This window comes from Aythya marila (assembly GCF_965140915.1).
Source record: "Aythya marila genome assembly, chromosome: 2".
In the NCBI taxonomy this organism is placed as follows: domain Eukaryota; kingdom Metazoa; phylum Chordata; class Aves; order Anseriformes; family Anatidae; genus Aythya; species Aythya marila.
Window position 1 is genome coordinate 20,328,859 of NC_139043.1, and position 15,504 is coordinate 20,344,362.

The 15,504-nt window shown below is 36.6% G+C and overlaps 1 protein-coding gene across 2 annotated transcripts in view; it reads right to left on the reverse strand.

Annotated features, from left to right (window-relative positions):
• PLXDC2 (plexin domain containing 2) overlaps positions 1–15,504 on the reverse strand; it is a 266,388-nt gene that overhangs the window by 36,884 nt on the left and 214,000 nt on the right. For both annotated transcript variants that reach the window (XM_082754190.1, XM_082754189.1), the window contains exons 8-9: positions 7,960–8,055; positions 6,932–7,013 (exon numbers count right to left, since the gene is read on the reverse strand). In XM_082754190.1, coding sequence (XP_082610316.1) covers positions 6,932–7,013; positions 7,960–8,055 — 178 coding nt within the window. The remainder of the gene's footprint in view (positions 1–6,931; positions 7,014–7,959; positions 8,056–15,504) is intronic.

The following is a 15,504-nucleotide window of genomic DNA, read 5'->3' on the forward strand; positions in this document are numbered from 1 at the left end:
TTTCTGTCTGATCCATAATCAGGAAAGAAACAGTATTCAAGTTAGAAAAATAGTACTGACATTACTTCTCATTATCATGGGCTAGATTTGATCTAATTCAACAAACCTCTTGTTAAGACACAAGTGTTAGGACTGACATATTTTCATATAAAACCACTCCAGCATAGAGAAATGTTGTTGGTGGAATACACATTCTAGAGACAGATAGTCTGGGCACATTTCTTTTACTTTGCCTGAAGCAGCAGTATAATCAGCAAATTCATGAAGTTATATACACTGATAGAGTGGAATACATTTTGCAGAACACACTATATTTTAAATCTCTAGCCCTTCTAAAGCATTTAAAATGAGATTTTCCCTGTCATTTGTATATGAATCTATTACACTGATTGGATTATATATGCTCCCTCTGGTGGTTTACTTAATCCATACAAAACTTTTTTTCTTCTGTAATTCAATGGCTAATACTGTGGACAATTTTGTAATAACAGCATGGTACTGTCAGTTAAATGGTGATGGAATAAAACCAGCTTGAATAACAATCAGCAAGTCTTCTCCCCGTCTTTTAATTTGGAATTGGAATATGCAACCCTGAAGCAAACAAACAAGGAAAATTAAACCCTCAAATATTTAAAAACAGAAACTATTTAAAAGTGAGCATTTCAATGAAAATTGAGCTCTCCAAATGGTAGCACAAGAAAATAGAAACAGGAGTAGAAAGATTTTTCACACTGATGAAGTAAAACTTCCTTCCCTACACAGTACAAAGTGTTTTGACACCTTGCACTACAAAGTCCAGGGATGATGGTCTTCATCCATCAAACCAACAGTAATTTCAGTTTTATGCTTTCACTGTAATTTCATTGCATAAGAACTTCAAGAACTTTTGAAGACTGTGTTTATAACATCTAAGTTAAAAACTTCTAGATTTCATTTTTGTTTATTTGTTATTAAAGAGCTTCATAGTTTTAGTAAAATAACCTAAGGGGCTTATACCAAAGCACATCATAACAAAAGATATGTATTAAATGCTCACTGCATGATTAAGATAATACATCTGTTTTCTCATCTGATGAGTATTTTTAGTTCTGATCTTGTCCACTGCCTTTCCCTGTTCCATAATGGAATCTACAACCTTGGTTACAATGCCAGCTATCAAATAAAGATGAGAAGAAGGTAGATATTTAACAGCAAGCTATGTGTACAGTCAGTGCTTCTTATTTATATATAATGACTTTTTTTCTAAATCAGGTGTTTCATGTAGTCAGATTGTATAATATTAATTTTTATGCTATTGTAATTCTATATGGATAGTATTTTACTAGCCCAATAAATACTTTAGTTTACATAAGATTATAAATTATATTACAATACTTGATTCAAGATTTTTTTTTCCTTTTCCTGATATTAAAGATTTCCAGGGATAAAGTCAGATTTAAAAGTTAACTGAATATGTTTCCAATGTATTTCTCAAAGAAGAATAAATAAACAAGACATTTCAATCTTTCCTAGAAGTTCAGAAAAAAAGGCAACAATTTTTAAAAATTCTATTACTTAAGGCCACTGTGGGAAACTGTCACTTCATATTTCAACTGTTAAATGTTTTCTTAAGAATGGCAAGTGCCTAAAGATTTTCCCTTCCATGCTTTTCAGGTAATCAGTACAGAATACAAAATAACCTACCTCTTTATTTTCTGCTTAGATGGGAGCAGTGATTGACATAAAAAAATTTAGAAATATTGAGACTTAAATCTCACTATTGTTGCTATTTCCTGACATTTGTGATTTTTCACTTTGCTCAGAACACATTTCATAAAGAAAAGCAGTAACATTTTGGTTTACAGACCCACTGCTGTTTTTAGCATTCAGCATTAAAGGGAAATGTATCAGAAATGGGATTCTCTCATCTTTTTAATTCAAGATTGTCTTAAAATTTCAGGAATCCTTGGAAATTGTGCATATGCTCAGAGTCGTGGGAACAGATCTAACATTAATGAATGCATTCAGTTTCTGCATGGTGGGCACTTATAGGTAAAAGGGTAAAAGTAATCCAAGTTTCAGCCACATGAGACAGATGCTAAGTTCTTCTGATGTTTTATAGACATAGTTTCAGAGCTTTCTGCTATATTTGGATCTATCTTATCTTCCATATTTATATTTAGTTTCTTTTATGTATGGAACAGTTCTCCCTCTTCTACATGGTTCAAAAAAAGAAAAAAAATCTTCTAGGAGAATTCTCCATCTGCTGAAGTCATATGAAAATGAAGTACCTTCTCTTCAGTTATAATGAAACTATATGACATACTTTATGTTAGATTTCAGAGTGGATAGTTTGATGATCCGTTATGAAAAGTAAAACCATTATTCAAGCTTGTAGTGAGCAACAGGAATAGAGGTTTCTGCTCTGAAATACCTTTAAGGATAACCTATACCCATAAAGACTGAAGAGCAGGCACTGAAGTTGGACTCAAGTCACAGGTAGGAAACAATCTACTGTGTTGCAGAATAAAATTATTTTCATTCCAATACAGATTGCCCACATGGGGGAGTGCAGTTATTCTGCAATGACTCTCGTGTCAATTTTCCTTGTTCAGATATTGTTTTTTTGAACATTTTCTATTTTTCCAACTACTGTACTTGATTGTGTGAATTATTCAATATGTGTTTTAAATTTTGTGCAAAGAAAAAAAGATACAAGATGCTGTTCTCAGTAGCACAGTTGCTCTGGATAAATGGGATCATAACTTGTTGAGAAAAAAGGGTTGTAGAATAAGTAGAGTTGTTTCCCATCGGATACATGCTTCCATGTTATCACATGGAAGACGATCTTCTCTGGTAGTTCTCTTTTTAGAGTACCAAAGTGCTACTGCAGCTCTGCAGGAGGAGCATCACTGTCTGTTACAGTCACGTGAGCCTCATTACTCTGTCAGTCTCCTCAATGTCAAGCAGGCCCTCTCCTGCTGCAGAAAGTGGACCAAATTGATCAATTAGTAGGGTACTGCCACACTGGAACCTTCCAGTACCATGTTCAACACTTTCTTCAGGCTTTTGCACCCAAGGCTAGATGCCATTCCCTCTGGGCTTTGCCTATGAGAAAAGAGGCCTTTGGTTTCTCACTTCCCAGACCAATGTGTCCAGCCAGCGACATCATTCCCTACTCTGCAGCCCAGAAGCACTACTTGGGCATTACTCCTAAACATCCACTTCTGCTTATTCAAAAACCCCTCCTAGTACTCACTGTAAAGTGTAAATATTAATATTCTTTCTTCACTAGGCACTTCTGAAATGTCTAAGTTGATACTTCATGTAGTGCTTTGCCCTTGTTTTTCCAAGTAGATTTTATTCAGCTGCAGAAGAACAATGTTTATCACAACAGAAAATAAAAGTCTAGGGAAATTTAGTCTAGGCTGGTAACTGAGGAGCAGTGATACAGAAAAAGCAGAACCACTGTGATGAAGGAACTCAGAGCTTTCTATAGGACAAGGAAGGCAACAGGGCCTGAGACAGGCATTGTTACCACAGCCATATTGGTGTAGAAAATAAGAGTTTTAAAAATAAGGTGTAATATCTAGTGTAAAAATAAGGTGTTCAGGGGATCATCCTTAAAGGTTTTCAAGATCCAGCTAATTCAAGTATTGAGCAAACTGGTCTGAGCTCACAGCTGACCCAGATTTGAGCAGGTTGTTGGACTGGATGACCTCTAGCAGATTCTTCCAATATTTATGAATTATTTTACGATTCTAAACACATTCCTGCATTTGCTCAAGCCAAGCCTACTTTCACTCATCCTTATAGAAATAAATTGGACAATATGACTGTTTTTAAACTACTACAATTTCTGCGCAGATGCATAATCTTAGTTTGCTTTTCTGGATCTATACTTAAAAAAAAAAAATAAAAAAAATTAATACCAGTTCCTGCTTTTGCTGCTGGTCAAATGATGTCTGAACACAGCCTGCATGAAATTACAGTCTCAATACAGTTAGTAATGGTATAATTAACAGCAATAAAGCTGTTCAGTCTATCTGCTGCATATCATCAAAGGTACAACAGTGCTGCAGTGTGGAGCTGACTGTTTTTGGGAAACAGAGCAAGGCTCCTTCACAGTAGGTTCATCTTTGATTGCTGTGTGATCTTCACAGGGAAAAAAGAGCAAGACTTTTTTTCATGTGGACTTTAATTGAATAGAAATAGATGTGTTGAGACTGTATGTTTTTCAGAAGCAAATTGCATTTTGCCAATTATGAGTGGGTAGTCACAAATTCATCTGACCATATGGAAGGAAAAAGTGCAACTACTTGCTTCGTGTTGCGTCCTACTAATGGTGAAGTATAAAACCCTTTCTGTTCTCCACAGTGAATTTGTGCCTCAGTGAACAAAACAGTAATTCCAGAACTTGGGAAAATCAGTTCTTCAGAAACTACAGAAGAAAACAAAGGATCTCAGGGTTCGACAGATCTTCATAAGAGGTCTGAACCTTATTATCTCTTCATATTTACTTGCTATAAATAAATTTATCTAAACAGAAATGAGAACACTGGCTACAAAGTAACAGACTCTTCTAACAGATAGTGCTACAACATTTATTAATTGAAGGAGAACCAAGCAACACATGAAAACAAGAAACTGATAAAGTAAACAAGATCTATTCATAGTTGCTTGGGAAGGTTCTCTACAACTATCCTTATTCTTGAAGACGTTTGATATGTTTTGCACCTTCAGCTTCGATTCCATACAAAAGAGCTTTTTGCAAAACACTGAGAACAAGAGTGACTTATCAAATTACTTATTGTGAGAGCTGAAGCTTAAGAAAACATAATAAAAGTGACCCCAAGGTCTTAATATATGGTTCATCATCTATTTTTCAGTTCTTCAACATGGTATCAAATCATTACAGTATTTTAGAATGCTAATAGCCTTTTTCTCCTTTCATTACACATACACTTTATACATAAGATTTCTGAACCTAGTCACTGGGGTTGAAAAACACAATGATACATAGCCATTATGATACTGCATTTTGTGTCAGAGAACCAGTGTAAAATAAATTCATACTATGAAGATTCATTTCATGAAGATCAATGAAAGTCAGTAACAGAAGAACTTTTTTTGTAAAGGCTACAGCTGTGGAATTGCCATTTTACTGTCTTTGCTCCAGCTTCTGCACAGTCTAAATCATTTGTACTACTGACTTGACTGTCCTTGTGAATCATAGAGTCATTTAGGATGGAAAAGAGCTCTAAGATCATCATGTCTAACCATTAACCTAGGACTACCAAGTCTACCACTAACCTATATCACTAAACACCACATTACATATCTTTTAAATACCTCACGGGATGGTGATTCGACTATTTCCCTGGGAAGCCTGTTCCAATGCAGCACAACCCTTTCAGTAAAGAAATTTCTCCTAATACCCAAACTAAATCTCTCCTGGTGCAACTTGAGGCCATTTCCTCTTGTCCCATTGCTTGCTACTTGGGAGAAGAGATCAAACCCCACCTTACTACAACCTCCTTTAAGGTAATTGCAGAGAATGATATGGTCTCCCCTGAGCCTTCTTTTCTCTAGGCCAAATAACCCCATCTGCGTCACCTGCTCCTCATAAGACTTGTTCTCTAGACCCTTCACCAGCTTCATTGCCCTTCTCTTGGCATGCTCAAGTACCTCGATGTCCTTGTAGTGTGGGGCCCAAAGCTGAACACAGGTGTAATCAAGGTGTGACCTCACCAGAGCTGAGTACAGAGGAACAATCACTTTCCTAGTCCTGCTGGCCACACTACTACTGATAGTAGCCAGGATGTTGTTGGCTTTTTTGCCCACCTGAGCACTCTGCTGGCTCATATTCAGCCAGCAGGGTGCTCAGGTGGTCATATTGGTCATATTATTGACCAATACTTCCAGGTCCTTTTCTGCTGTGCAACTTTCCATCCACTTTACAGCCCCAGCCTGTAGCACTGCATAAGGTTATTGTGCCTCAAGTGAAGGACAAGGTTAGCCTTGTTAATCCTCATACAGTTGGCCTCAGCCCATTGTTCTGCCTACCCAGATCCTTCTGCAGAACCCTCCCACCCTTGGGAGGATCAACACTTGCACCTAACTTGGTGTCATTTATAAACTGAGGGTTCACTTGATCCCCTCATTCAGATCATTGATATAGATGTTGAAGAGAACTGCCTCCACTACTGAGCCCTGGGGGACACCTCTAGTGTCCCAGTAGACCAGCTTCCAACTGGATTTAACTCCATTCACCACAATTTGCGTCTTTTTACCCAGTGAAGCATATGCCTGACCAAGCCATGAGCAGCCAGTTTCTCCAGGAGAATGCTGTGGGAAACAGTGCCAAAAGCTTTACTGAAGTCTGGGTAGACAAAATCCACAGTCTTTCCCTCAACAAGTGGGTCACCTTGTCATAAAATGTGGCAGTGAGAGGCTGAAGACACCCAATGTGACCACTAAGTATGATGAGAAGTTAAAAGAGAAAAGAATCTGAGTCCCTGGATGTGTCAGTCTTCCTACTGTGAAGAGAACAAGCATGTTTTTATAGTTACATTGCCACCCCATACCTCTTATGGTTACATTATTTTTGATAAAGCAATAGATAAAGCAGGTAGAAAACATGAATTTTATTCTGATTTCTACTTCATGTGGAGTCCTTCAAAAGAATTTTAAAGTGGGGTTAAGGAAATAGGAACAAGGGCTTAACTCCTAAGACAACTGCTTTGACCTTTGTTGCTTAATTTCTTTGCTGAAATGAAACGGGACAACGTGATCACTAGCCACACTTCAACTGAGGTGTATATCCATGTAAATGCATGTATATAAAACATAACATCCCCCTGTACTGAGTAACCTATTGGAAATATTTTTGGATATCCTTTGATCACATCTATATACCCATATCAAAGATAAATAAATAAATACTCTTTACCTTTGGAGTTTACTGCACCAACTGCAGTTGAAGCCAATCTGGGCAGTGACACAGGGACCACAGCTGTTGAACTGGAGACAAGCTAGGAAGCAGATATATAAACAGAAATTACTACATTAATCTCACAAAAGGTATAAGAAAAGGATACATCTTCAGATAGTATATATTTAGGGAATGAGTAGATTGTAAGATGATCAAAATAACACACTAAACCCAACCTATTACAATGCAATGCACAACCATATGCACAGAGGTACATTCTATTTGTAGGATTTCATTTGTATTCCATTTGTAAATATAATCTCATTTCCACAACAGCTATTTCAACTTCACTGCCTTTTTGTTTGTTTGTTTGTTTGTTTTGTTATATCTTTCTGCATAGTATTTCCTTAAATCTTTGTTCTCTGGCTCCAGAGTTCCTGGGTGTTTTTAACGTTCAGACCTACACAAATACTAAGACTGGCAGGAAAGTGTGCAAGGACTGTAACTGGATTAGAAAACAGGAAAAAGGCTGTTTCCATTTTATTTTATATTTTTTATTTTTTCACAATACTATAACTGGTGGTTTGAACCCAGATATTTCTAAACAATGTAGTTTTACCTTGGACAAAAAAAATAATAATAAATGAATTGCAAAATGCATTTGGGGATGTTTCTTTGAGAAGGGATGCACAGTACACAGAAGTATTTGTGTTTGCTTTGCAAGCATGAAAAAATGTTATTTATTTTTTTATTGAGGAAACAAATATAAGCATTCTTCTGAAAAAAATGATTTGACACAGATTTCATTCATAACCTACAGGGAGCTATATGCCTATAAACTATAAACTATAACTTGTGATACATGAGGATGCATTAGATAATGCATCATCCAGATGGGAATAAATTTGAGAGTGGGTAAATGAATCTGTCCACAACTCCAAGTTCACAGATAAAACAAAATACTTTAAATTGTGTGTGTGTTGTAAATGAGGTTGCCCCCAGATATGGCTTCTGCCCATGTGCTGCCTATGTTTTGTTTTACTTACTTGGAAGAGGTATCATTTCAACAGCTGACAGGTTGGTGATCTTTGACATCTGCAGTTCCACCCTATGGTATTCATAAATTGTTCTTCTACGGACATCTACCAGGAAAAAGAAAAAATCATACTTTATTATTTTGTAGTCTGTAGATTGTGAAAAATAGTGGATGCAATGATTGCTCACTGTGCCTTAAGTGTACATGGCACCAATTTTCCTCAAGGATAAATTTTTAACTTTACATATTTTGGAGGAACATGCTAAAGCTATAGTTTTTTGATCGTTTGTTTGTTTTTTTGTTTGTTTCCACTTGAGAAATTGTCAGTGCTGACTAAATAGGTACCCATTCCTGGTAATCGATCACAAAATTGCTGAGTGAGCTCTCAAGCATCTTATTTGTTCATTTAGGTAGAAATTCTGAGCATACTGTCAGGCATTTTAGGGTATATTTCAGATGCTTACTTTTCTATGACATTTTTCAGCTTACATACTTAAGAGAAATGTTTTATATGTTCACTTTGTCAGTTGTTGTCAAGATGTGCAAACAAAACTAAGTTCATTGCTTAATCAAATTTGTTAGCTACAAGCTAGTTCATATCTAAATGCACCAATTTTTTTTTTTCATATTATAAAATTATAGTAAAGAAGACAAGTCTTCCTAAACAGGCATTGTAATGCATAATCTTTACACAAGCTAACTGCACCTAAGTTTCTGAAAGCAGAAATTCAATACAGTCAATGCACTGTTCTTATGGGCTTTGAATACATAGAAAACTGTAGGACCTAAGAACAGGGTAAGTGTGAAAAAGACACATAAACACTGGTTTCCAGATCACTATCCTATCATTTATTTTCAGTATTCCAGATTTTAAGTGTCTGGCTGCAATGTAGAGTGGCAAATTAGCACATTTGTAAATTAAAATTGCATACCATTACTGCCTATCTAACAAAATAATAATGTTTTCCTGATGTCTTGGGTTCAAAATCATGTGCCAACTATGTTCTTTTTGAAGGTCTGCTAAACTTCATCTGAACAATGCTAAATATAATCAGTGACCTCTGTGGAACAATGCCAGAGAGGAATAAGTTTACGTACAAAGGATTAACAGGTTACTCAGTTCAGTCTGGTCTGAGGCTATATGCAACAGAAGAAAAGGAATTAAAGACTGCCACAGACTCAATCTTTGATAGGTTTTTGCACTGCTAGGTTTGTATGTTTAAGAAACACCTTGCTACTTGGTATAAAGGCTATGTTTCTGCAGCTTGAAGTAATTCCCCAGCTGGTATGCAACTACATAGCACCAAAATGTAAGTATTTTCACAGTCTCCTGGTAGGATGTTGCAGGCATTTTTCAGATGGAAAATGGAACCTCAACTAAAATCAGCAAAATAACAAATAATAATTCTTAAGGGAAGAGAAAAAATGATGTAATGTCCCAAGCCTAAGGTGCCTCTTGGCATAAGGGTACAAGGCTTTCTACGAAAAGACAAATGGCCAACCCGTAAAAGTGTGAGAATACCCCTCACTGCATACAAAAAACAAACAAACAAAAACCCCATGAAGCATCAAACTACTTGTATCAGTTTGACTGGAATAAGCAGGGGGAATCTCAGAGGATGGAGAAGCTGTGCTGAGGTTGGGTGAGGTAACGCTCCTGAGTTGGCCACGGTTACTGCTTGGGAAGCAGCTTCTTTGTCCTCCCTCACTGCATAAGCTCCCAGACACAGGTGGGTAGGATCTGGCTTGACAATCATATTTCTACTTAGCTCCAAAGCACTTCCTCCTGTCATTTATTTGAGGCTGACTCAGATTTGAGGCTTAACCCTTTCTGATAGAGGATTTCTTTCTTGGTTTGAAGTGTACCTATAACTGAGCTAGAATGATCTACATAGTCATTCTGACTGGATAAAGGGCAGATATTGGGATGTGCCAAACATTTCCCCTAACAAATGCCTTGTACTTATCCTTCAAGCCCACTGGAGAGAAAGGATTTTCAAGACAAAGCTAATGTTGTACTAGGGTGGAGAAAATCTCTCACCAGCAGTGAGAGGTCTGTGTTCCCAGGATGGTAAGACCTACAAAAGCACCTACCAAATCAGTGATCAGAAAATGTGTTTTAAATGAACTCCTGCTAATGCTGAAGACTGTAATTTGTTTCCACAGAAATTTTTATTATTCTGTCTCCCACCTACCCTCCCCCCCCAAAAAAAAAGAAATAAAAAAATAAAATAAAATAAAATTGTGTGTGTCAGCACTTTAACTGAAGTCTATTTCATTAGTAGTGGTACTGACTGGTGTGCTATATAACCTTGCTTACTCTGAATCTTCCCTAGCAGATTCCCTGCATGGTTTGCAAGACATAAGAAGTTTCTGGCTTCCCAAAAAACTGAGGTCACAGACACTTTCATGTCATCCAGAGCATGACAATGCTAAAAACACTGTTGATAAAGAGAAGTATGTTAGCCCATGGAGTATGAATGTCCACTTTGCTTAAGTATTCCCTAGCTTTATTCTCTTCCACCAAGGGTACATCTTCCTTTCTCCTCCCTTGTGCCCTGGTTTCTGGGACTTTGGATTCCTGAAAGTCAGTCTTGCTGGTAAAGAGTGAGGTAAAAAAGGCATGCAGAACCTTTCATTTTATCAGTATATTTTGTGCTCTGATCAAAAATAACAGAAAGTTTTGGTAAAATTAATGGAGAGTTTGTTCATTGCTAAAATAAAATGTTAGGTCGCAACTAATGCTTTTTCATTTTTCTTCATGCACAATAAAAAGCTAGTTGAAATACAAGAGGGGAAAAAACACAAAGGAGAGAACTGTAGTGACACTTAAGGAAAGGGAGGACTAGGGAGATGGTCATGAAATTAGAGATCTTGTGAGTCACAAAAAGGAAAACAAAGGACACCATAGGTGACCAAAAGAAGGACGAGGAAGAAATTCCATAGATGACTGAGAAAATATGAGAAATTAAAGAGAACAGGGAAAAAAAGGTGGTGGCAGTGGGACAGGGCCAAGGTTCCTGATGCAGTGAAGATGCTGAAGAAAAGGGAGAAGACTTGTTTACAGAATAAGTAAAGCTACTATCCCTTCACTATTCATGGTCTCGTCTAACTGGAAAATGTCCTTTAAATCTTCTTAATATCTTATAAAAGGGAAAAATAATTATTAAAGGAAAAATCATGTACAAGTGTTTTCAGGAAAAGAAATCAGGGTGGTCACAGAATCACAGAATCACAGAATTTCTAGCATGGAAGAGACCTCAAGATCATCGAGTCCAACCTCTGACCTAACACTAACAAGTCCTCCACTAAACCATATCGCTAAGTTCAACATCTAAACGTCTTTTAAAGACCTCCAGGGATGGTGACTCCACCACTTCCCTGGGCAGTCTGTTCCAATGCCTAACAACCCTCTCAGTAAAGAAGTTCTTCCTAATATCCAACCTAAAACACCCCTGGTGCAACTTTAGCCCATGCCCCCTCATCCTGTCACCAGGTATGTGGGAGAATAGACCAACCCCCACCTCACTACAGCCTCCTTTAAGGTACCTGTAGAGGGCGATAAGGTCGCCCCTGAGCCTCCTTTTCTCCAGGCTGAACAAGCCCAGCTCCTGCAGCCGCTCCTCATAAGACTTGTTCTCCAGGCCCCTCACCAGCTTCGTCGCCCTTCTCTGAACTCTGTCGAGCACCTCGATGTCCTTCTTGTAGCGAGGGGCCCAAAACTGAACACAGTACTCAAGGTGTGGCCTCACCAGAGCCGAGTACAGGGGGACAATCACTTCCCTAGACCTGCTGGCCACACTGCTTCTTATACAAGCCAGGATGCTGTTGGCCTTCTTGGCCACCTGAGCACACTGCTGGCTCATATTCAGCTGACTATCCACCAATACTCCCAGGTCCTTCTCTGCCAGGCAGCTTTCCAACCACTCATCTCCCAGCCTGTAGCTCTGCTTGGGGTTATTGCACCCCAGGTGCAGGACCCGGCATTTGGCCTCGTTGAACTTCATACAGTTGACCTCAGCCTATCGGTCCAGCCTATCCAGATCCTCCTGTAGAGCCTTCCTGCCCTTGAGCAGATCGACACATGCACCTAACTTGGTGTCATCTGCAATAATTTATCAGACAAATTAGGTCCTTACAATTTATCAGACAAATCAGAAGCAGAAGGCCAGAGCCTGTCTCACTTTCCTTGAATTATCTGGAAGAAGCAGAAACTTTTCTCTGAAACTGATGGATCTAATTTTCCATTTTGCTGCTGTATAAATCTCAGAATTTAGCACTCTTCTTGCTAACCTTGGTTTCAGGCAAAAATCCTCTTCCCTTCACACATTACCATTTATTCTAAAGCATTTCCAGACTATGACAAAAGGATATGCAGCTATATGCAGCTATATATTAATATAGTTATATGTGTGTGTGTATAAAGCATATTGCCAAATCTGCATCGGTATTGTATCGCAAAATTATATCACATACTGGCTTGAAAAGGAAAACTTGTGTATACAAGCAACAGTAGCAGATCAAGGTAAAAATGCAAAAAGAGAAAATAGGCAGAAAGACAGTTGTCAAAAATCTCCTAACTCGATACTCTAACTCTTAAAAGATACGGCAACAAAATTTAGGTAACTATATTCTTTCAGGGACTGATAAAAGGGGTGTTATTGTAGAGTCTTTTTATATCTAAGCATCTTAATAAAAACAAGCATGAAATTCTCAATGTTCTCAATTTCAGAATGTTCAGAAATTTCATTTTGCTTTTGATTCTTCAAGATGACTCTTTCCAGTCCTGATTAAAGTGCATTTTTGAAATGAAGTGGCTGATCAAAAACATATTTTTTCCCTTCTCAGAATGAATTAGGTTTGTCTGACTTTAGAATTTTGATTTCAGAATTATTTTTTAAAATGTTGTTAATGTTTTGGATGGCCCTGAAAAAATGTAATAAAACATTCTAAATCTTCCAAATTTACTTAAAAAAATCAACAATATGCTGAACTATTATACTGAGATTCTATATTGACTATTATACTGAAATTTAGAATGTTGAGCATACAAAGTGCACTAAAGATGGTCAGAAGAGCTTTTGAAAAGCAAGTCTTTGAAGACCTTTACAGGTACTCCAACAACTGTAAATGTAAATACAAGACTTGCTTTACTAGCAGTTCCTCCTGAACTGCTCATGTATTTGTGAACATGAAGCTATGAAAATTTAAAAAAATGTATGTTATCACATTGAAAAATTAAAAATATTTTTGGACTTTGTTTTTCTCCTGCCCAGGAAGAAACCACAGAAGAAACCAATGGAAAACAACAAATGAAATACATGTATATTTCATTCAGCAGAGAGAAATCACTACATAGCTCGCTATACCATCCTGTGTTTTAAACAACAGAATTAAATTTAATTTTATCATTAATAGAACAGCTTAAAGTATCTTTATGCTTAGCAAAATCTAGCATTGCATAACTACACATTTTAATGAGCAGTGGTGATGTAGGTTGCAAAATTATAATTGCAAATGTCTATTGTTTAAATTTCCAAAGATAACCCTTGTGACAGAAAGTGAATTAAAGAATTTTGCTCATAAGTCTTTCACGATATGAAGTCATGTTGATAATGACAGAATATCTGGAAAAAATTTGGACTACTGTGCAGTATAGACTTTGATAAAATAAGCTTAACCCTCCCTCCTCCACCTTTTTTTTTTTTTTTTTTTTTTTTTATTTTGCAGACAGGAAAGAATGGAAATATGAGAAACTCCATAATAGTTGAAGACCTTTTTGATGAAGGTCTGTGATGATTAGTGCTCTAACATTGAGCGACTTACTGTGTCTTAAAAGAAAGCACTCTAGCAGGAGACATTCAGCTGGATGAACAATGGAAAAAACACATGGATAATGTTTATTACCTCAGTTCACCAAGAAAGATGTTCTTCATTTTTGTGCAAAGAAAAACCTCTCACTTACACTATCCTGAAACTACAAATGTAATTTCCTTTGAAGTAAAAAGGATTTTTCTGTTATGTCTGTGACAGACTTCTGGACACTTACACTGGTTCAAATTCATTCCAAACCCTTTGGAAACATATTTACTGATGGCTATCCAAGATGATTTATCATCGTTTGTTCTCCACCCATTCTCCATTCTAAGGCATTTTGAAGTTTTAAAGTAAATTTAAGATACATTTCTGGAACAAAATACAGACTGTTCCACAATCTGCCAAAACAAAATTTGTTTCTTACAAATTTGAGTTTTTCATCTCATTTTATCCCAACAATATCTCAAACCACTACAATAAATACTGTTATTCTTTCCCGTAGTTGTTTACTGAAATCATTAACCCCTGTCCTCCCAATACTCTCAGATTTCTATTTCTGTGGCTTCTATTTATCAAGGAGGCAAGAGACATTCTCACTTTCCTTCTTCTCAACAATGACCACATGATATGCACCCTCATAATTTCACAAAGTTATGTAGTTCTGTCTGAGAATGAGTTTGAATCTTGTCTTTAATGCTCTTTTTAAGATTTATTTATTGATTTTTTAATATGGCTTTATCCATCTAAACTTTTGAAATGGCTTTTAATTTTCAAATCATTGTTATGCTCCTTTGGCTGACATATTTTTTTCTGCAGTTTTTAGAAATGTATTTTTGTATAAATTATTCTTACTCCTTTCACACCAAGATGTGTTTATGAAGCTCAGTCATATTGGTAAGTATTTCAGAAAAACTCATCCCTTTTTGTCCATTTTATTGTAATTAGAATTGTCTTCCTGAAACTTCCTAAGATCATTTATCTCACAAGTTGTGTAATTTATTGCCATCATGTGATTAACTAGTACACCTGGATTTTTTTCCTTTTATGCCATTTCAGATATAACAGTAATTTCCCCCTGTAGCAGGAATTGTGATAAAAAGCTCTCAGTCATTTTTCCTACCAACTTTTATTCTGTTTCTATTCCAAAATCAGCTTTTTTTTTTTTTTTTTTCCTTTCAAAATATTGATATTAGTGATCACATTCCAGATACCTCACAACTGCTTGTTGCAAAACTTATTACATGCTTCAACTTGTTACCATTATTAAGAAAAATATTGAATCACTTCAGATCCAAGACATTGTGAAAGAAACTCTCCAAGTAAATTTCATCTCCCTGTCTTCCAAGCAACAAAAACACAGCCATGAAATTAGCGCCAATGGTATTCATTTTATACAATTTTACCTGATCTAATGTACATCTGTTCTGATGTATAAGTCTAAGGTAGTCTAGGTTTTCATTGATTGTCAGTTGTGAGCAACAAGCAAACCCAAAGATCACAGTGATCTTAGACACGTGACTTAGGATAGGCTAAACTGACATTAGGAAGCAAGAGTAGTTCTCCGTAGTATCTTGAAAGGGAAGACTACTTACCTTGCAACTAGCTTCCACTTGTCTAAAAGTAAGTGGATTTAGTCTTATACTGCTAAGTCAGAGTAGCAGTTTCATTTTCTAGTAGGGATTCTAATAGAGTAGTAGCAATACATTCTAACAAGAAAATATTATACAGGTAATGAATT